The following is a 19275-nucleotide window of genomic DNA, read 5'->3' as shown; positions in this document are numbered from 1 at the left end:
TGGTTTCCCTCCAGCTGTGCTAGGTACCGTGTCTGCCCTGTTAGCACCAAGGACCCACCTCAGGTCTGGGTCCTGTGTGCTGTGGAGAAGGGTAGGCCAGATGTTGGCCCAGTCCTACCTAGCTCACTGCAGACTCTCAATGATTGAACAGCACTTGGCAAAGATGCTTTCAGGGGCTTCTTCAGCCAGTATCTAGGGGAGAAGACACAATCAACGATGCAGCCCATGGCAAGAGCTATGTATGCTCCATCCCTCCAGGCGACCCCTGATACAGGCAGGTTTGTTATATTTAGTGCCATCCCATGTCCTTTGACAGTGGGTTTTGGGGATGGGGTAGGAGTGAGCCATGGAAACCCCGTGGGTCCAAGGATCAGAATACACAGTCTCCCATGCTTGTTTCCCACAGGGAGGAGGACACCACCAAAGTCCCTTATCTTCTATTGACACTAACCACCCTAGCATGTGCTAAGCCAGATGTGTGGGAGCAGTTCCAGGGTATCCCAGCTATACAGGTGGCAGTTGGGGACCCTAACATTCACACCTGTCATCCTAGAGTTCAGGAGACTGAGGTAAGAGGATTACATGAGTTCAAGGCCAGCCTGAGCTACTCGAGGCCTCAGCCTATGCAGCCTAAAGGAGATGGAATTCCCCCATCCCCTCATTTCTTACTGGACAGAGTTACAAATCCCAAGCTCGCTAAATGGGGCTTGGGGCTCACTTCTGGGTACCCACATATCGCAGAAGGTTCTTTTGCTGGTAAAAGGTCAGGACGGGCTCACATAGGGTGTAGTGCGTCTCGAGGCGCTTGCGGATGGCCCGCTCGGAGTCGTCTGCTCGGTGTTCCACCCGTCCTCGACGCAGCACTCTGCGCACCATGGTCTCCATGGAGCAGTCAAACACTATGACTATGTTGGGGGCCCTGCCCACCTAGGCAGCAACCAAGAGAACCCTGAGGAGAGAGTCTTCCCAAGAGGTCGTGAGGCTGGGGAGACATCAGGCCTCTGTTCTATTTTGTAAACTGCGTACGTTCATGGAGGCCAGAAGAGGACATCAGGTCCCTAGGGGCTGGAGTAGTGGTGGTAGTGAGCTGCCTACACAGAAGCTAAGAACTGAACTCCCAAGTCCTGCAAACAGCAGTATACACTCTTAAACACTTTTGAGTCAAGAATAGTTGGTTCACGCCTTTAATCCCAGCACTCTGGAGGTGAGGCAGGAAGATCTGAGTTCGAAGCCCAGCCTGGTCTATGGAGCTATTTCTATTGTTTGCGTGTTTTTGAGACAGTGCCTTGAACTTGCAGAGACCTGCCTGCCTCCTCCTCCTCCTCAGTGCTTGAATTGAAGGTGAATGCCACCATGTCTGGCACAATAGATGCTCTTGACTGCTGAGCCATCTCCCCAGCCTGCAGCCTAGTTTTGAGACAGACAGGGTCTCTCACTGGCCTGAAACTACAGGTAGACTAGGCTGGCTGACCAGTAAGCTCCAGGAATCCTCCTGTCTCCCCCATTCAAGAGCTCAGATCAAGCATATACACCACACCCAGCTTTCTATGTGACTCTGGGGATGGAATTCAGGCTCCCACACGTGCAGGGTTAGCACTTTGCTGACCTAGCCATATCCTCTACTCTTAACTTTTTGAGACAGGATCTCATATCACCCTAGCTGTCATGGAACTCCTGATCCTCCTACCTCTTAATGGCAGATACTGGAGTTACAGGTGTGCACAGCCACACTGGATATGTTCTTTTCTGTTTTACTTATTTACTATTATTTATTTAGAGACCAGATCTTTTTTGTTTGTTTGTTTGTTTGGTTGGTTGGTTGGTTGGTTGGTTGGTTGGTTGGTTGGTTGGTTGGTTTTTCGAGACAGGGTTTCTCTGTGTAGCCCTGGCTGTCCTGGAACTCACTCTGTAGACCAGGATAGCCTCAAACTCTCAAACTCTCGAACTCAGAAATCCGCCTGCCTCTGCCTCACAAGTGCTGGGATTAAAGGCATGCGCCACCACCGCCCGGCCGAGACAAGATCATTTTATACCCAAATCTAGCCTCAAACATTCCTCCTGCCTCAGCGTCCCGTGTGCTGATAGCATAAATCCTTTTCTTTATCCCCCCTTTTCCCTTTTTTGAATAGGGTCTCACTATACACCCAGAAACTGTTCATGTAGACCAGGCAGGCCTGGAACTCAGAGATCCACCTGCCTCTGTTTCCCAGGTGCTGGGAATTAACCATGGTGGATTAACCATGTATGTGCTGCCTTTATCCAGCTCTTTTTAGGACAAGGACTCATGAAGCCCAGGATGACCCTGAATCCCTAATCAGGGATTCACCTCCCCAGTTTCAGTGCTGGGGTAAAGAGTATGCACCACTATGTTTGGTTTCTTGCTTCTAATGGGGTCAGGGACACCACCAAAGTCCCTTACCACACAGCCTTGAGCTGACACAAATGGGGTTTCACTTCTACACTTCTAAGCCCTGGGAATGGACGGAGCCAAGGGCTTCAAACATGGGAGGTGAATCTCTGTCCTCTGAGCCTAGTCTCATCCAACCTGAGGCTTGATTTGCAGTGGTGTAGAACCTGAAGGTTCTCTCTCCCACTCCCCATCCAATGGCCTCTCCCTATAGGCAGCGAAAGTCACCTGCTGCCTGGCCCTCTGACAGTTGTGGCACCTGCATGTATGATTCTGGTATTTCATCCTTTTTCTTTTATTATTATTGGAAGGAAGGGAGGCATGTCTCAACGTTAGAGGACAGCTTTGTGGAAGCCTGCTCTCTTCCGTCTTTACGTAGATCCCAGGGGCAGAACTCGGGGGTTGGGGGGAGGTGTCAGGCTTAGTAGCAAGCACTTTTACCTGCTGGTCTCCCTTCATCCTTTTTTAAGATTTTTTTTTTTAAAAAACTATATGTATAGGTGTGTGCTGGTGCCCACAGAGACCAAAAGCAGGGGGTGCCCGTGAGGCTACGTAAGTGGGTGCTGGAAACTGAACTCAGGTCTTCTGGAAGATCATTGAGTGCTCTTTACTAAGCCATTTTTCCAGCTACTTCCTTCCTTCCTCCCTTCCTCTTTCGCCCTTTTATCTTATTTTTGAGACCAGGAGTGTTCTCTGGAGCTCTAGCTGTCCTAGAACTTTGTGGACCAGGCTGGTCTTAAAGTCAAAGAGATCCACCTACCTCTGCCTCCTGAATGCTGGGACTAAAGGCAGATGCTACCATGTCCAGCCTTGTTTTATATAAAGATGCTTGCCCTGTACACTTGCTCACAGAATGGAGACCATGCTGGCAGACGGGTATTTCCTTACAACCACTAGTTACTTGTCCACATTGTTCAGATACCCTCGATAAGAGAAGCCACTTGACACTGGGTCTATAGCTGTCCAAAGCTGCCCACACCCTCTACACTTTGCTTGTAGATGACTCAGAGCACCTGACAATATAGCCACAGTGCTTATTGTCAAAGCAAGTTTGTATATGTTCAGTATAGGTGCAAATTTCTTCCCTAAATATATTTACTTACATGTATTTACTCTGTCCATGTCACACACATGTTATGACATGTTAGTGCATGTGTGGAGGTAGAGAACACCTTGCAGGTGTCAGTTCTCTCCTTCCAGCATGTGAGTTCAGGACTCACACTCATGTCCTCAGGCTTGGATACAAGCCCCATTACCTGTTGTGAACTCCAGAGTCCCCACCCACTGCTTTAAGTCTGAGCTTCATTACATGTTTGGATATGGGGCTGCTTTATGAGCCAAGGACAGACTATCCCTATGCATCTCACAACCTAAGAAAGCAGAGTGTCCATGACTGCATCCCTGAACCACGCACCCCGAGACTCTCACTTAAAAACCCAAAAAGCAGCCAGGCAGTGGTGGCACATACCTTTAATGCCAGTATTAGAAGGCAGAGGTGGGTGATCTATGAGTTTGAGCCCAGCCTGGTCTACAGAATCAGTTCTAGAGCCAGGGCTACACAAAGAAATCCCATCACAAAAAAAAAAAAAGTTTCTGTGTGGGTATCATAGAGGGCATCCATGTGCCCACGTACAGTGCATAGTTAGGGCGGCTGCATGGCTTGGGGATAGAGTACTTGTTCATGGAGAGGACCTAGATTTCATTCCCAGCATATACATGATTGCTCACAACCATCCCAAGTCCAGTTCCAGGGGATCTGATGCCATGTTCACACCTAGACCTTAAAGGGCACAAGGCATATCTGTGATACATATATATGTATGTATATATGTATGTATGTGTGTGTGTATATATATATGTATATGCAAAACACGTATATAAAGTAAAATATCAAAAAGGAAGGAATTGGGGCTGGAGAGATGTTTCAGTGGTTAATTAGGTCCTGAGTTCAATTCTCAACCACACGGTGGCCCACAACCATCTGTAATGGGATCCACTGCCCTCTGGGGTGTCTGAGGACAGCAACAGTGTACCCACACACATTAAATAAATAAAATCTTCAAAAATAACAAACAAACAAAGCAAGAAGTTAACTGTCACCTGTCCAGCCTGCTGTGGTGATGTGTGCCTGTGTTCTTAGCATTCAGGAGGGCTGCAAGGACTTCCAGGCCAGCCTGGCTACATAAAGAGACACTGTCTCCAGAAACAGCATGAAACAGAAAGAAGCCAGCTGGACAGTGCTCTCTCCCTTCTATTATCCCAGCACCAGGGAGGTGGAGGCAGGAACATTCTCAGCTCAAGGTCATCCTTAGATACTTTTTTTTGTTTTTTGTTTTTTTGAGACAGGGTTTCTCTGTGCAGCCCTGGCTGTCCTGGAACTCACTCTGTAGACCAGGCTGGCCTCAAATTCAGAAATCCACCTGCCTCTGCCTCCCAAGTGCTGGGATTAAAGGCGTGCGCCACCACCGCCTGGCTTGATACTTAAGAGAGGGAGGCTAGCCTGGGCTACATGAAGCACTCTGGGAACTGAGGCTACTGCTCCACTTTGACTCCCAGATCACAGTTCCCTTTGGGTTATACAGTTTCACATTTTAAGAAATTGTGACCAATATTTAAGCAAGGTGGGGGTTGGGAGGCAGCTCCTGGAACACAGCTCTCAGCTTCCCATAAACCCTACTGGCTTGGTAACATGGGTCCTGTACATCCTCATGGCGACAGCAGTGTGAATGCTTCCTGCGCCCACTGGCAGCACTCTGCATGGAGAATCCACCCTCCGTAATCTTTTATAGGTTTGCACCGTCAGCATCCCAATCTCTTCATGCATGTGTTTCTGGGTGTGGCGGCCAGCATGTGGGCCTTGTATTGTTTGAAACAGGGTCTTTTTATGGAATTCCCAGCTGAATTCCAAATGTAGCACAGGCTGGCCCAGAAATCACAATCCTCCTGCCTCACAGGATCCCAGTGCTGGGGTGACAGGCATGTACCTTCATGCTCAGCTTCTGACCATTACTAATGCAGAAAAGAAATCGCATGTGCAGGCTGGGCAGAACACGGTAGGCAGAGGGCTCGCCCAGCATGTCTGAAGCCCTGGCTTCCATCCTCAGCATATAAACCAGGTGTGGCGGCATAGCCCTGCCATCTCAGCACCCCAGAGATGAAGGCAAATAGAGTAGGAGTTCAAGGTCAGCCTCTCCTATATTAAGAAGTTTGAGACCAGCCTAGGCTACATGAAATCTGAAGGAATTGGGAGATGGGGGGGTGGGAATCAGGAGAGGAAGGAAGGTCCTATCTCCCAGCCTCAGGTCCTCCCATATCCATCCACTAGGGTTTATGGAGAGTAGGGAAAGGGTGGTCTGAAACCTCCACTCAGGTAGCACACACCCTGAAGGGCACTCTAGCTCTGGGGAATCAGGTCACTCACAATCCGCTCAAACTCTTTGGCCTGTTTCAGCTCTCTGGGGAAGCCATCGATGAGGAAGCCGCGGCTCTTTGGATAAGACAACAAGTTGTCACTGACCATGTCCAGAATGAGACCCTGGGAAGGAAAGGGCATGGACTCAGGATCCGCCCCTCCAAAACGGCCAGGGGCTATGAAGGTCATTCAGTTTCCTCCTGTAAGACAGGAAACAGGACCCAGCATCCTAATCACTGGCTTCCTCTCTGCTTGCATCTTTTAAAAATAATTTGAAGTTATTTCTGATTGTGTGTATGTCTGTGTGTAGATACATTCAGGTGCATGCAGATGCCCTAGAGGCCAAAGATATAAGTCCCGGGAGCTGGATTTACAGGCCGTTGTGAGCCGCCTGAGAGCTGAACCCAGGTCTACAGTGCAGTTAAGTCTCTGTAACAGCTGAGCCACCTCTCCAGCAACTAGGCATGTAGCCCAAGCTGGCCCTGAATTCAGAGACTCCCCTGTATCTGTCTCCTGAGTGCTTGGCGCTTTTTCTTTCCTCTACCCCTATACATCATATACTGAGCCCAAGGCCTCACAAAATGCTAGGCAAACCCTCGCTCTCTGAACTAGGCACTCAGACTCCTCATACTTTGTTTTAGAGACAGAGTCTCACATAGCTAGGCTCATGGGAAACTTATACTGTCCTTAAACTCAGATATCCTCTTGCTTCTGCCTCCCCGGTGTTGGGATGAAAAGTGTGCCACCAAATCCAGTCACCTTGAACTGAACTTTCCATCTTCTTGCCTCCATCTTCCTGAGCAACAGGCTTGCCCCACTATGTCCATCAGATATTCTACGACTCTATCAGACAGCTTATATTACCTGACACACCATCACTCTAATTCTAGATAAACTATACTTTGCTCTGTAGGAGATGAAGTGTGTCCCTGCTCAGCAATTTGCTTCCTGGACCTTCTCAGTAGGGTCCATTGAATATGTGGGTGTGCAGATTGTGGGTATAGTAGTGATTTAAGTAATTTACTTAGGGTCTATGTAACCCAGGCTGACCTCAAATTTCCCATCCTCCTGCCTCAGCCTTTCAGGTCTGAGGATGACAGGTGTTTGCCACTTCATCTGGCTTTCTTTTTCCCTCCCTCCTTTCCTCCCTTCCTTCTTTGTCATCCTCCTCTCCCATACCTGATATAGCCCCTGACAAATCCCATGCTAGAAATTTTTTTTTTTTGTGAGGGAGGGGTAGTTTAAGACAGGGTTTCTGTGTGGCCCTGGCTATCCTTGAACTCTCTTTGTAGACCAGACTGGCCTCAAACTCGCAGAAATCCTCCTGCCTCTGCTTTCCCAACTGCTGAGATCAAAGATGTGTGTCACCACTGCCTGGCCAGGCTAGACTCTTATAAGTTTATTAGATCAAAAAAAAGTTATTAGATCTCTTTATTATTTACCTACTTGGGAAAGGATGGTGCATGTGTCATTCACAGGAGTCAGCTCAGAGACTGAATTCAGGCTGTGAGGCTTGGCTGCAAAGTGTCTTCGCCAACTGTGCCATCTCTGGTGCCTAGCATGGACTGCACTGTCTGTATAGTCAAGGATGCACCCATTTTCTGCAGTGCTGGGGATGGGACCCAGGACTTTGAGCATGCTAGGCCAGTGGCTTTTTTTTAAGTCTTATTTGTATGAGTGTTTGCTTACATGTATGTCTGTATGCATGTGTGAGTGTGTACAGAGCCCTCAGAGGCCAGAAGAGAATGCCAGGAACCCTGGAAATCAAGTTAACAGATAGTTGTGAGCTGTCATTTGCATGCTGGGTAACACACCCAGGTTCTGGGCAGGAGCAGCCAGTGTCCTTAACTCTTACATCGTCATAGCATTGTCAGATAAGAATAGTGTTAGCGCAGCAAGGCAGTGGGCTGGCCCAGGAGATGCTGGTGTGCGTGCTCCCATTTCCTGTGAACTCTCACCGTGGGTACCAGGAGTCCCTGCTGCATGATGTCCCGGATCTGCCGGCCCCTCTGAGTGTTTCTCTGAGCCTCCTCCCGCAGCAGCTGGCCCAGCTCCACGTGGTTTAAGCCGTATTTCATAGCCATGTTTCTGCACTGGGTCCCTTTCCCGCAGCCAGGCCCCCCCACCACAAAGATGATCAGGGGATACCTCAGAATATCTATGGTGTTCAGGAAAGAGAGCGGGTACCAGAATGAGTCTACAAGAGATCCTGGCCTCAAACTGAAGGATCCCTCTGTTGGGAGTTTCCTGAGCAGGCCACAGGCCATTTGCACAGACTTCCATGAAATGCCTTAGTGACTCCATCACCCCATTTTACAGAAAGTGAAAGAGGAAGGCCCTCAAACTCACCCAGTAGCACCCTGCCCCACCCACCATGTGGTCCTTTCTATCCTACCTGCTTGTGCCTCTAGTCACACAACCCCTGAGTTGGGATAAAGCTTCTCTGCCCTTTCCTCTCCTCCACAGTCAGCCATGGTACTTTGTCCCTTTCAACTCGCTTTGGTCTTCCTAGCCAGCCTCTGTAACTCAAGATGCACTCCCCAAAAGTGAAGAAATGAATGTCTCAGCTACTAGACACATCTGTGGAGTCAGTTGTTTATGGTTCTGTAAAGCCTGTCATGGAATCAGCCTATCTCATCCCTCTCAGGTTCAATGTCTGTGTCTCCCTTGCCCGTCTGCTTAACCAACTCTTTTGCATCCCACAGGCCCCCTTTCTCTGATTCCTCTCCCAAGAATTGTACTTTCCATTTCCGACACTGGCCCCTCTACTCAAGTTATAGTCCAAAGGTATCAACCAATGGTGGGGTGGGAGCATGCGCAGATGCGTTCCTGACGTGCAAGGGTTGGTGTGCACACCCAGGTGGTGGGGATACCTGCCCACCTCCCCTTTCCGTTGCCCCATGTAAACCAACGACCCCACGTCGTTACCCTTCTCCTGGGGCCTCAAAGCTCTGCCCACCTGGGGCAGCGTGGACTCGCACAGACCCATCCCGCCCGCAATGCCGGAGTACGCTGGGGCCCGGTCTCCACCCTGCACCGACCCCCCGGCTCGGCTCTACGTCACAAGGGACTCATTTTGCAAGATCCTCGGGATCCCCAGATTCCAGGGTACAGAGAAAACGGAATCTCAGACGCGCCCCAGAAAAGCCGCGGAAGCCACCCCACAGAGCGAGCCGCGGTTGCCATGGCAACTCGGCCTCCGCTCCGGCTTCTCGGACACATTTACGCTTGCGCAAGAGTACGGAGTACCCGTGCACCAGAAAACTCCATTCCCACTCTACCCAGGATGCTCCACGATACTTGCGTCGTGATGTCACGACGGACGTTACCACACGTGATTAAATTATCCCTGTTCTACCAGAGAACGCTCGCAGAAGGCGGCTTTATTTCTTTCAGAAGCTGGAGAAGCGTTAGACTAGCTAGGTACAGCGGTAGTTCTCGTCTCGGTGTGGCAGTTCTACTTCCGGGTCAGGCTGTGACGCATGCGCAGAGAGTTAGGTCTCTTTTTCTCTTCCAGCGTTCTCGGAGACTTAAGGGTTTGGAAATCCAAAGCACAGGATCACACTAACGTGACAGCCAAGAAAGGTGCTTTCCTTGGCCCGAGGGACACAACGAAGATCATCCAGTCAGGCCGACCGGAAGCAGCTTGAGCAACGGCCATGGCGGCTCTAGTGAGTATGAATGAGGTGGGAATAGACGTGTCACAGAACAGACCCCGCGCCCTCTCCTCGCCTTACAGACCCCCTGCTCTCTTGCAGGGCTCCAGCAGCCAGAATGTCACCGAGTACGTCGTCCGAGTCCCCAAGTAAGTCCCCGTCCATCCACACTCCAGAACCTCAGCCCTGTGTGCCCCTGCCACGCTGGCCCTCCTGCTCGGTCCAAGACACAATAACAGTTACACCTTGGTAGTTAATGTCAGGGTCGGTGACTTTGTCCTGTTTCCGACTGGTCAGGCCAGACATGGTGGCTGCCTTTAATCTCAGCGCTTGGGAAACAGAAGCAAGAGAATTTCTATGAGTTCACAGTCAGCCAGGTCTTTATAGTGAGTTCCAGGCCAGCCAAGGCTACATAGTGAAGTCTTGTCTCAAAATAAAACAAAATCCCAAACTGGTTTCAGGTGGTATGCATCCTGTTTTCTGTGCCAAGTGCCATGACCCTCAACTTTCAACTTTATCTTATGTGGGTATGTGCTAGGGCTATCACTCCACCACTGAGCCACACCCAGCCCCCTTTTATTTTTTGTTTATTTTGAAGACAAGATTCTTACTGTGTAGTCTAGGTGGTTTGACCAGGCTGGCTTTGAACCCACTAAGACCCATTAAGACCCATGCCTGCCTGCCCTTCTTTCTACATAGGGGTCCTCTACACCTTTGGTTCCTTTTTGTTTTCTCTCTCTCTTTGGTTTTTCGAGACAGGGTTTCTCTGTGTAGTTCTGGCTGTCCTGGAACTCACTCTGTAGACCAGGCTGGCCTCGAACTCAGAAACCCGCCTGCCTCTGCCTCCCAAGTGCTGGGATTAAAGGCGTGCGCCACCACTGCCCCGCGGTTCCTTTTTTTCTTAAAGATTTATTTATTGTTATCTTTGTGTATGAATGTTTTTTCTGTGTGTATATATATATGTTCTGTGAGAGTGCCTGGTGCCCATGGATCTTTATCTGATGGGGTTGGATGAGAAATGGGAGCAGTGGTTCTCAACCTGTGAGGCGCCCAAGACCATCAGAAAACACAGATAGTTACATCATGATTCATAACAGTAGCAAGTTGACAGTTACGAACTAACAACAAAAATAATGTTCTGGTTGGGTCAGCACAGCATGAGGAACTTTATTAGAGGGTCGTAGCTTTTGAACGGCTGAGAACTAGTGCTCTGGAGTCTTATAAGAGTTCCCAGAATTACCTACAACCAAGGGTGTAAATTATAGATGTGTTGAATGAATAATCAATAGATTGAATAGTTTCTTGCTCATTCCAGGAACACAGGCAAAAGATACAATATAATGGCTTTTAATGCAGCCGATAAAGTCAACTTTGCTACCTGGAACCAGGTAAGTGTGGAATTCTGGGTGGCTGGGACAGGGGCCTAATCCTACCTAGACTGGTGACTGTAGCAATCACATCACTGAAACGATGGTGCCCACTCCTGTAGCCCCAGCAGACTTGTGATTCCAGCCATTTGGAGGCTGAGGCAGAAAGACTTAGTATTTCAGATCAGCCTGTGCTACATAAATCCTATCTCCAAAGAAAAGAAAGGAAAAGAAAAAGCATCCTGAGGATGTGGTTCAGTTGATAGAGCACTCATCTAGCATATAGGAGGCCAAGTTGGACCACCAGCACCATGTATACTGGGCATGGTGGCACACACCTGTAATCCCAGCACTGGACCATCACTGGCTACATAGTGAAGCCCAAGATACATAGACCATGTCTTTAAAAAGTAAAGTAGTGGGTAGCAAGATGACTCAGTGAGCAAAGAGGTGGCTTCAAGTGTGTCCTCAGACCTCACAAGCAGGCCATGTCATGTATAACCTCCACAAAAACAAACACATTTTAAAAGTTTGGGGGTTTTGTTTTTAAGATGAAGCCAGCTGGGCCGGGCGGTGGTGGCGTACGCCTTTAATCCCAGCACTTGGGAGGCAGAGGCAGGTGGATTTCTGAGTTTGAGGCCAGCCTGGTCTACAGAGTTGAGTTCCAGGACAGCCAGGGCTGCACAGAGAAACCCTGTCTCGAAAAACAAAACAAAAAAACAAAACAAAACAAAAAAAGATGAAGCCAGCTGGCCATAGTGGCAAATACCTTTACTGCCAGTTCTTGGGCAGCAGAGTCGGTGGATCTCTGATTTCAAGGCCAGCCTGGTCTGCATAGTGAATTTCAGAGTAAACTGGCTATACAGTGAGACCCTGTCTCAAAAGGATAAAGTCATACACAAGATGGGTACAGCCAGAGGTACTAGCATCCCAGCACTAGGGAGGTAGAGGCAGGAAGATCATTAGTTTGAAGCCAGCGTGAGCTACATAACAAGATTCTCTTATAATACTAAGAATAAAAAAAATGTTAAAGGCCGGAGTTTTCAAGTGTCCATGTTAAAACATTACCCTCTCCATAATGTGTACGCCATAGCCTCAGTAATAGTGTCAGGTCTTGGGACCTCCCCTTGAGCTGGATCCCACTTTGAGCCTGTCGCTGGACCTCCTTTTCCTTAGGCTCCTCTCCATTTCCATTCCTGTAGGTTCCTACAGGAACCTTCCTCATGTGGTCACTATGTGTCTTTAGTCTCTGTACCTGTCTCTGTGAGCTCATGGACTAGTCTGTTTTGCTGTTGTTGTCAAGTCCCACATCCCCTGTGGCCAGAGTCTTGTGTGTGTGTGATATCTGTGGGACTGCACATGTGCATGTGGGCATGCTGTGCATGTCAAGGCCAGAGTTGACATTAGGTGTCTTCCATAGTCACTCTACACCTTATTATTTTGATGACATCTGTTGGAATTTGATGGATACAGAGTTTGGAAATCGGAGACGAGTTTGCAAGAGTCAGTTCTCATCTCCTGCCATGTGTGTCCTGGGCCTTGAGCTCAGGCCTCAGGCTTGGCAGCAAGTGTTATCTCATAGCCTTTTGACATTGTGTTTTGAGTCAGGATATCTAACTGAACCTGGGGCTTGCTGACCTTTGAGTTCCAGGGCCCTTCCTGTCTATACCTCTCCTGGGGCTTCAGATTCACACTGCTATGCCCAGCTTTGTCTGTGGGTGCTGGTATCTGAATTCCTTATCCTCATGCTTGCAGTGAACCATCTGTATAGCCCTGTCCCTGGGCAGAGTGAGCAGTGCTCACATCCCTGCCCTCAGGCCACATGGGGAGTCTGCTGGAGCACATGGGGCCTGGCACAGGCAGACAGAAGAGTATTCCTGTTTCTCCTCCAGGCACGGCTGGAGCGAGATCTGAGCAACAAGAAGATCTACCAGGAAGAAGAGATGCCGGAGTCTGGTGCAGGCAGTGAATTCAACCGCAAGCTCAGGGAGGAGGCGCGCCGGAAGAAGTACGGCATTGTCCTAAAGGAGTTTCGGCCTGAGGACCAGCCTTGGCTACTTCGTGTCAATGGCAAATCAGGAAGGAAGTAAGTGGTGCTGATGGGGACGGTCCAGCCTGTGGTCCTCACACATGCACACTTTGGGGACATCTTCCTCGAGTTTGTACCCAACAGGATGGTGGTCCCAGGACCTCCTCCTTATCAAAGTTTAATCTTGGAGGTAAATTAACTGGATACTGTTGGCTTGGCTCAGCAGCCTCCATATGACCTGCAGGTAGGGCCTTGACACTTGGGATGACCCCATGGGAGAGGATACTCCATTGCAAGGAAGGTGGAGTCTGACGGAGCCAGTGACAAGTGCTCTATGCATAGTTATTCAATGAACTGATAGCTGGAGCCTGCTTGGTGTAGGGCCCTCGGTAGCCATGGATACCATGGGCTGGGAGCAGGATACACAGAGGCAGGGTGATGATTGGGCTAAAGAGATGGTGGCCTGTGCCGTTCTCTTCTAGTCATTGCTAGAAGAGCCCAAATGGGTACTGTAGAGGGGTGGATGGAGAGCAGGCAGGCCCTGTGGATGGGAACCTGACTTAACCTAGGCTCTCCACAGGTTCAAGGGCATAAAGAAAGGCGGGGTAACAGAAAACACGGCCTACTACATCTTCACACAGTGTGCTGATGGTGCCTTTGAGGCCTTCCCTGTGCAGAACTGGTACAATTTCACACCGCTGGCCCGGCACCGCACACTCACTGCTGAGGAAGCCGAGGAGGAATGGGAGAGGTGAGCCAAAAGTGTTTGTTATAGTGTGTATGCCTTTAGAGCAAGTCTGTCTGGAGCTGGCAGCTGTCTGCTCAGTACTTGCTTGGGCAGACCTGTCTCACTTGCTTGAGTCTTTGGCCTGGGAGCTGAGGGAAGGCTGGTACCACAGATAGGCACAGCCTGGGGGTTCAGGGAGGTGCCTCCTAATGGCAGCTGCCTCAGTTCTAGCCTAGGAGGTAGAGACAAAGATGGGTGCAAGGAAGCTAGGATAGAGAAACTGGGGGTATACAGTGTACGATGTCTTATACACTGCTGAGGATGGGACCTGTGTGTCCAGAAAGGGCTGTAGGAATCTATATGGTTTGTGGGGTTGCTCTGTGCTTGCCTACAAATCTGGACCTGTACAGGTTCTCAAGGCGCTGGGATTGAAATGTCAAAAGTAGCTCCTCCACTATGCTGAGTCTTATTCCAGGCATGCCAGTGAGACCCTCCCAGTGCCTTCTCTAAGTAATCCTTGAGATAAATTAACTGTGGTGGTGCGGGTGGGGGTGTCAGGGGCGGCCCTGCTTATACACTGAAGACCTAAAATCAGCAATAGGCCTAAGTCAGCTTGCTAACACAAAGTCTTGGGTCTCTGTGGAAAAACACTGAAACAGATAGCTATAGGATCTTGTAAACTGGCAGCTTTGGTGGAAATTCACCAGCCTGGATGAGAACAAGTAGTCATGGGTCTTGTGGATAGTCATAGACCTTGGGTAGCCTTGGTGGATAGTACCAACTTAGATAAGGTCAAGTGAATCATAGGCGGGGTCATAGTGACCTGTCCCCTGAACCTTCACCCAGCCGTTACCCTGTTCTGGAAGATATCTGTGCTCCCCCTGAACACCTACGCTCCTGAGTCATCCCCTTCCCCATGTCCTGCCTTTTTGTGTATATAACCCTGTGTGAAAAAATCATAATCAGCGATTTGATCAGACTATAGACAAGCCACTGTTCCTTGCGTTCGCCTGTGTCCCCCCATCCTCTCTTTCAGGTGACCTCCCCGGACCCCTGTTTAATGCCCTGCTGGACGGGGCATGAGGGTACTGCATGTGCACACCTGTCACCTTAGCACACAGATGGCAAAAGCAAGAGTTCAAGTCCATCTTCTCCTGTATTAAGTTTGAGGCCAGCTGCGGTTATACAAGATTTGGTTTCAAAACACCCCAAAACTTGCCAGACACAGTGGTACAGGCCTTTAATCTCATTACTTTGGTGCACAGGCAACAGGATCTCTGAGTTTGGGGGTTGATGTATATTCCAAGTTCCAGGCCAGTTAAGATCACACAGTGAGATCCTGTTTTAAAAGGAATTTTTATTGGGCCAAGCCTGGTGGTGCACACCTTTAACCCCAGCACTCTAGGATACAGTGGCATGAGGATTTCTCTTGAGTTCAGGGCCAGCCTGCTCTTCATAGTGACTTCCAAGACAGCTAGGACAATAGAGAGAGATCTTAGCTCACAAAAAAATAAAACAAAAACCAACCAACCAACCCCTCCTAAACCCCCCCAAACCCACATAAAATTATTTAGCTAACCAATATGATGGCTGGATATGCATGGAACAGGCCCTAAGTCTGCAGGAGCTAAGATGTGGGGTTTCCAGGGGGCTCAAATGTCAATGGGCCTAAGGCCATCTCAGGGCTCACTCTATGTTGTTTCAAGATTTGGGGGTCTGAAATGGCCCAGACTGCATGCCCTGCCCCTTTCTCTTTCTGTTGCATGTGGTGTGGCGCAGGCTAACAACCCTGCAGGATCTTTTTGCCTTAGCCTCCTTACAGTGTGCATACCTTAATGAGGTTATCCTGTTATGCCCATTTGTCCCTGTAAAGGAGGGATGCCCATTTGAGTGTCCCAGTCATTATCTTCCACTGTCCTCCTTGCCCAAGCAGCTCTTTGCAGCCCCCTACTACCCACCACCCTCTGCCACACAAAGTACTTAGTCACTTGTCCCCATATGCAGGAGGAACAAGGTCCTGAACCACTTCAGCATCATGCAGCAGCGGCGGCTCAAGGACCAGGACCAGGATGAAGATGAGGAGGAGAAGGAGAAGCGCAGTCGCAAGAAGCCTAGTGAGCTGCGCATTCATGACCTGGAGGATGACCTGGAAATGTCCTCTGATGCCAGCGATGCCAGTGGTGAAGAGGGTGAGTGGGGACCCAGAGGTCTTAGGTCAGAGACAAGATGAGTTAACAATACCTGGGAAGCTCATGACACAAGGTTACTCAGGATGAATGGCGCCTTTACAGGATTTCCATGGGAGCAGTCTGTTTAAATGTTCCCAGGGTGCTGTGCTGCAGGTCACATGGGCCTGGCTGATCATAGGTACAGCTTGTTTTGATGACTGAATGGCAGTACTAGGGGTGTGGGGTGAGGACAGTGGGCTGAGGTACTTGTTGCACAAGAGGGATAAACTTCTACTTTCTCTAAGAATTGGCTCAACCTGGGGTGCAGTCTCCCTGCCAAGATATAACATAAAAAGACATGGTGTGCTTGCTGTGACCCCAGAACTCAGGGGTCTGATGCAAGAGAGTTCTGACCCTATCTTTAAAAAATGAATGGCTAAGCCAGATGGTGGTAGCACACATCTTTAATTCCAGCACTCGAGAGGCAGAAAGTGGTGGATTCAAGGTAGTCTACAGAGCAAGTTCCAGGAAAGCCACATATAGACAGAGAAACCCTGTCTATAAGAAACAAAAGCAAACAAAGAATCTCCAACCCCCCCACAACACAACAGCACTCATAGAGGTTGGGAGTGTGGTCAGGAGTGGAACTCACGCCTCGAATCCCTTTTGGGTAACGGGTCGCATCATTACAGTTCATAACAGTAGCAAAAATACAGTTACAAATAATACCAAAAATAACTTTATGGTTAGGGGGTCACCACAACATGAAAAGCTGTTTTTTTTGTTTTTGTTTTTTTCCCAGACAAGGTTTCTCTGTGTAGCCCTGGCTGTCCTGGAACTCACTCTGTAGACCAGGCTGGCCTCGAACTCAGAAATCCGCCTGCCTCTGCCTCCCAAGTGCTGGGATTAAAGGTGTGCGCCACCACTGCCCGGCTGAAGAACTGTGTTAAAGGGTCACAGGTTAGGAAGGTTGAGAGCCACTGGCCTAGGTTGCTCTCTCTCTCCTCTACCTCTGCCCCTCCCTTGACTGAGGTGCAACTTATATTTATGTACTATTTATACTGCAATTCAGCAACTTGTAAGAATCCTCAGAAATCTGGCTAATGGGGGCACAGGCCTGTGACCCCAGCACTCAAGAAGCTGATGCAGGAGGACAGTTAATTCAGGGCAAGCCTGGACTACAAATCAAGGCTTCTATCAGAAGTAATTCCATGTGTGTTTTCTCTGTAGAATTAAGCATCCATCACCACGATGACTTTTGGAATGATTACAGATCTGTCTTAGTCAGGGTTACCATTGTTGGGATGAGACACCATGAGCAAAGCAAGGTGGGGAGGAAAGGGTTCATTTGGCTTCCACTTCTGCGTCTTAGTCCATCACTGAAGGAAGCCAGGGCAAGAATTCAAACAGGGCAGGAATCTGGGGGCGAGAACTGATGCAGAGACCATGGAGGGTGTGGCTTGCTGACTTGCTCCTCATGACTTACACAGCCTGTTTTCTTCTAGAACCCAGGACCACCAGTCCAGGGATGGCCCCAGCCACAGCAGGCTGGGCCCTCCTACATCAATCACTCATTAAGAAAATAACCTACAGGCTTGCCTACAGCCTGATCTTATGGAGGGGTTTACTCGACTGAAGCTCTCTCTTCCCAGATGACTAACTTGTGTCAGGCTGACATAACCAGGACAAAATCCTTGATTTCTTTTCCATTTTCTCCTGATGACTATGAATCAGCTACGTGTTCCTATCGAGCTCCCTGCTCAGATACTTTTTATAAAGGCTTTAGATGCTATGTGACCTGCTGTCTTTCCTGTCACTCCTTGAGTATAATGATGCATGTGGCATCGGGTGTCAGGATTTCCTGGCTAGATGGGATTGATGCTCATGGGTATGGCCCCGCCTAGAATCCCCAGTGAGAGGGGTTGGGGAATGGCTTGGGTGGAGTCCCTGCCCAGCTGTGAGCAAAGATCTAGGCTCATCTAGTCTGAGCTCCTCCTGTATCTTCCTTTCACAGGCAGCAGAGCCTCCAAGGCTAAGAAGAAGGCCCCAGTGACCAAGGCAGGCAGGAAGAAGAAAAAGAAGAAGGGCTCAGATGACGAGGCTTTTGAGGACAGCGATGATGGGGACTTTGAGGGCCAGGAGGTAGACTACATGTCCGACGGCTCCAGGTGAGGCAGGGGCAAGGCAGAGATGACGCAGGGGCAAAGCAGGCCTGTGGTCACCCAACTTCATGGCCTGCCCTTCTCTGCCCTACAGCAGCTCTCCAGATGAGTCAGAGGGCAAGCCCAAAGTGCCCCAGCAGGAGGATGGCCCCAAGGGTAGGTGCCAGCTGGGGACCAGCCAGGGAGTGGGAGTGCGCTCAGCAGTTGCTGCTCACACCTGTGACTTGTGTCCTGTGTCCCAGGTGTGGACGAGCAGAGTGAGAGCAGCGAGGAGAGCGAGGAGGAGAAGCCCCCCGAGGAGGACAAGGAAGAGGAGGAAGACAAGAAGGCTCCGACCCCACAAGAGAAGAAACGCAGGAAAGGTGGGTGAGGCATGCAAGGCTGGGGGTGATGATGGCCAGAGTGCTCCTGTTGCTTTGGACCCACCTGCTCATGGGTGGTGGTGGGTAGGCTCTGTCTAGGGTCTCTGCTTATGATCGATGTCTGTCCTATGCAGATAGCAGTGATGACTCAGACAGCTCAGAAGAGAGCGACATTGACAGTGAGACCTCCTCTGCACTCTTCATGGCGGTAAGTCAGAGCTGGGGCCATGAGGAGGAATGACAGTCTGAGCCTTCAGACTCATACCCCAATCTTTGCAGAAGAAGAAGACACCCCCCAAGAGGGAACGGAAGCCATCAGGGGGAAGTTCAAAGGGCACCAGTCGGCCAGGAACTCCCAGTACAGAAGCAGCAAGCACTTCTTCTACTCTGCGGGCCGCAGCCAGCAAGCTGGAGCAGGGTGAGTGCCCAGAAAAGCCTGTCTCTGGAGAAGAAACAGAGCTGCCAACAGCCACATCCTTCTGCACACCTGGTGTCCCCAGTCTGGGCCCCATCCGGACCTGACATTACTGTCTCCACCAGGGAAGCGGACAAGTGAGACTCCAGCAGCCAAGCGTCTTCGGATGGACACGGGTCCCCAGAGCCTCTCTGGGAAGTCCACACCCAGCAGCGGGTACGTTCAGACTGAAGCAGGACCATAGGTAGGATTGGACTAAGGGACTCTTATATGACTCCAGCCTCTGTCCCTCCCTTCCCCTCCCACAGTGACATCCAGGTGACAGAGGACGCTGTGCGCCGCTACCTGACCCGCAAGCCCATGACCACAAAGGACCTGCTGAAGAAGTTCCAGACCAAGAAGACGGGGCTGAGCAGCGAGCAGACAGTGAACGTGCTGGCGCAGATCCTCAAGCGCCTCAACCCTGAGCGCAAGATGATTGGTGATAAGATGCACTTCTCCCTCAAAGAGTGATGCCAGTAAAGTGAGGGGACCCAGAGTGCGAGTCATTACTGTCACCCCTGCTCTCCT

At 50.0% G+C, this 19275-nt stretch overlaps 2 protein-coding genes across 4 annotated transcripts; one reads left to right on the top strand and one right to left on the bottom strand.

Moving 5' to 3' along the window:
- Positions 1–714: 714 nt before the first annotated feature.
- On the bottom strand, positions 715–8808 carry LOC114612153 (adenylate kinase isoenzyme 1). The gene is made up of 3 exons (XM_028757150.1): positions 8748–8808; positions 7778–7977; positions 715–927 (listed from the first exon to the last, which is right to left on the bottom strand). Exons 1-3 carry the CDS (start codon positions 8806–8808, stop codon positions 715–717), a joined length of 474 nt encoding a protein of 157 aa, XP_028612983.1.
- Positions 8809–9131: 323 nt separating this feature from the next.
- Gtf2f1 (general transcription factor IIF subunit 1) lies at positions 9132–19243 on the top strand. 3 transcript variants are annotated; one of them, XM_028763824.1, is made up of 14 exons: positions 9132–9242; positions 9337–9490; positions 9586–9624; positions 10791–10863; positions 12735–12928; positions 13452–13622; positions 15603–15787; positions 17781–17934; positions 18023–18084; positions 18171–18290; positions 18425–18498; positions 18570–18708; positions 18831–18921; positions 19014–19243. In XM_028763824.1, the coding sequence occupies exons 4-14, from the start codon at positions 10816–10818 to the stop codon at positions 19216–19218; spliced, it is 1443 nt and encodes a 480-aa protein (XP_028619657.1). In that variant the 5' UTR covers positions 9132–9242; positions 9337–9490; positions 9586–9624; positions 10791–10815; the 3' UTR covers positions 19219–19243. The 3 variants fall into 3 exon arrangements, with proteins under 3 accessions (XP_028619657.1, XP_028619650.1, XP_028619643.1); XM_028763817.1 differs by having other exon boundaries at positions 9578–9624; positions 18026–18084; XM_028763810.1 differs by having other exon boundaries at positions 9578–9624.
- Positions 19244–19275: the final 32 nt, after the last annotated feature.

Source organism: Grammomys surdaster, unplaced genomic scaffold, assembly GCF_004785775.1.
Source record: "Grammomys surdaster isolate TR1022 unplaced genomic scaffold, NIH_TR_1.0 62, whole genome shotgun sequence".
Lineage (NCBI taxonomy): Eukaryota > Metazoa > Chordata > Mammalia > Rodentia > Muridae > Grammomys > Grammomys surdaster.
Note: the sequence above shows the minus strand (reverse complement) of the source record. Positions and strands in the feature narration are given on the sequence as shown.

Coding starts and splice junctions, on each gene's coding strand:
- LOC114612153 (XM_028757150.1), bottom strand. CDS start 8,808: ATGGGTCTGTGCGAGTCCACGCTGCCCCAGGTGGGCAGAGCTTTGAGG. Junction 7,978..8,747: donor TTTGAGGCCCCAGGAGAAGG/GTAACGACGTGG, acceptor TGAACACCATAG/ATATTCTGAGGTATCCCCTG. Junction 928..7,777: donor AGGGACTCCTGGTACCCACG/GTGAGAGTTCAC, acceptor GTTGCTGCCTAG/GTGGGCAGGGCCCCCAACAT.
- Gtf2f1 (XM_028763810.1), top strand. Junction 18,085..18,170: donor GCAGGAGGATGGCCCCAAGG/GTAGGTGCCAGC, acceptor CCTGTGTCCCAG/GTGTGGACGAGCAGAGTGAG. Junction 18,709..18,830: donor AGCCAGCAAGCTGGAGCAGG/GTGAGTGCCCAG, acceptor TGTCTCCACCAG/GGAAGCGGACAAGTGAGACT.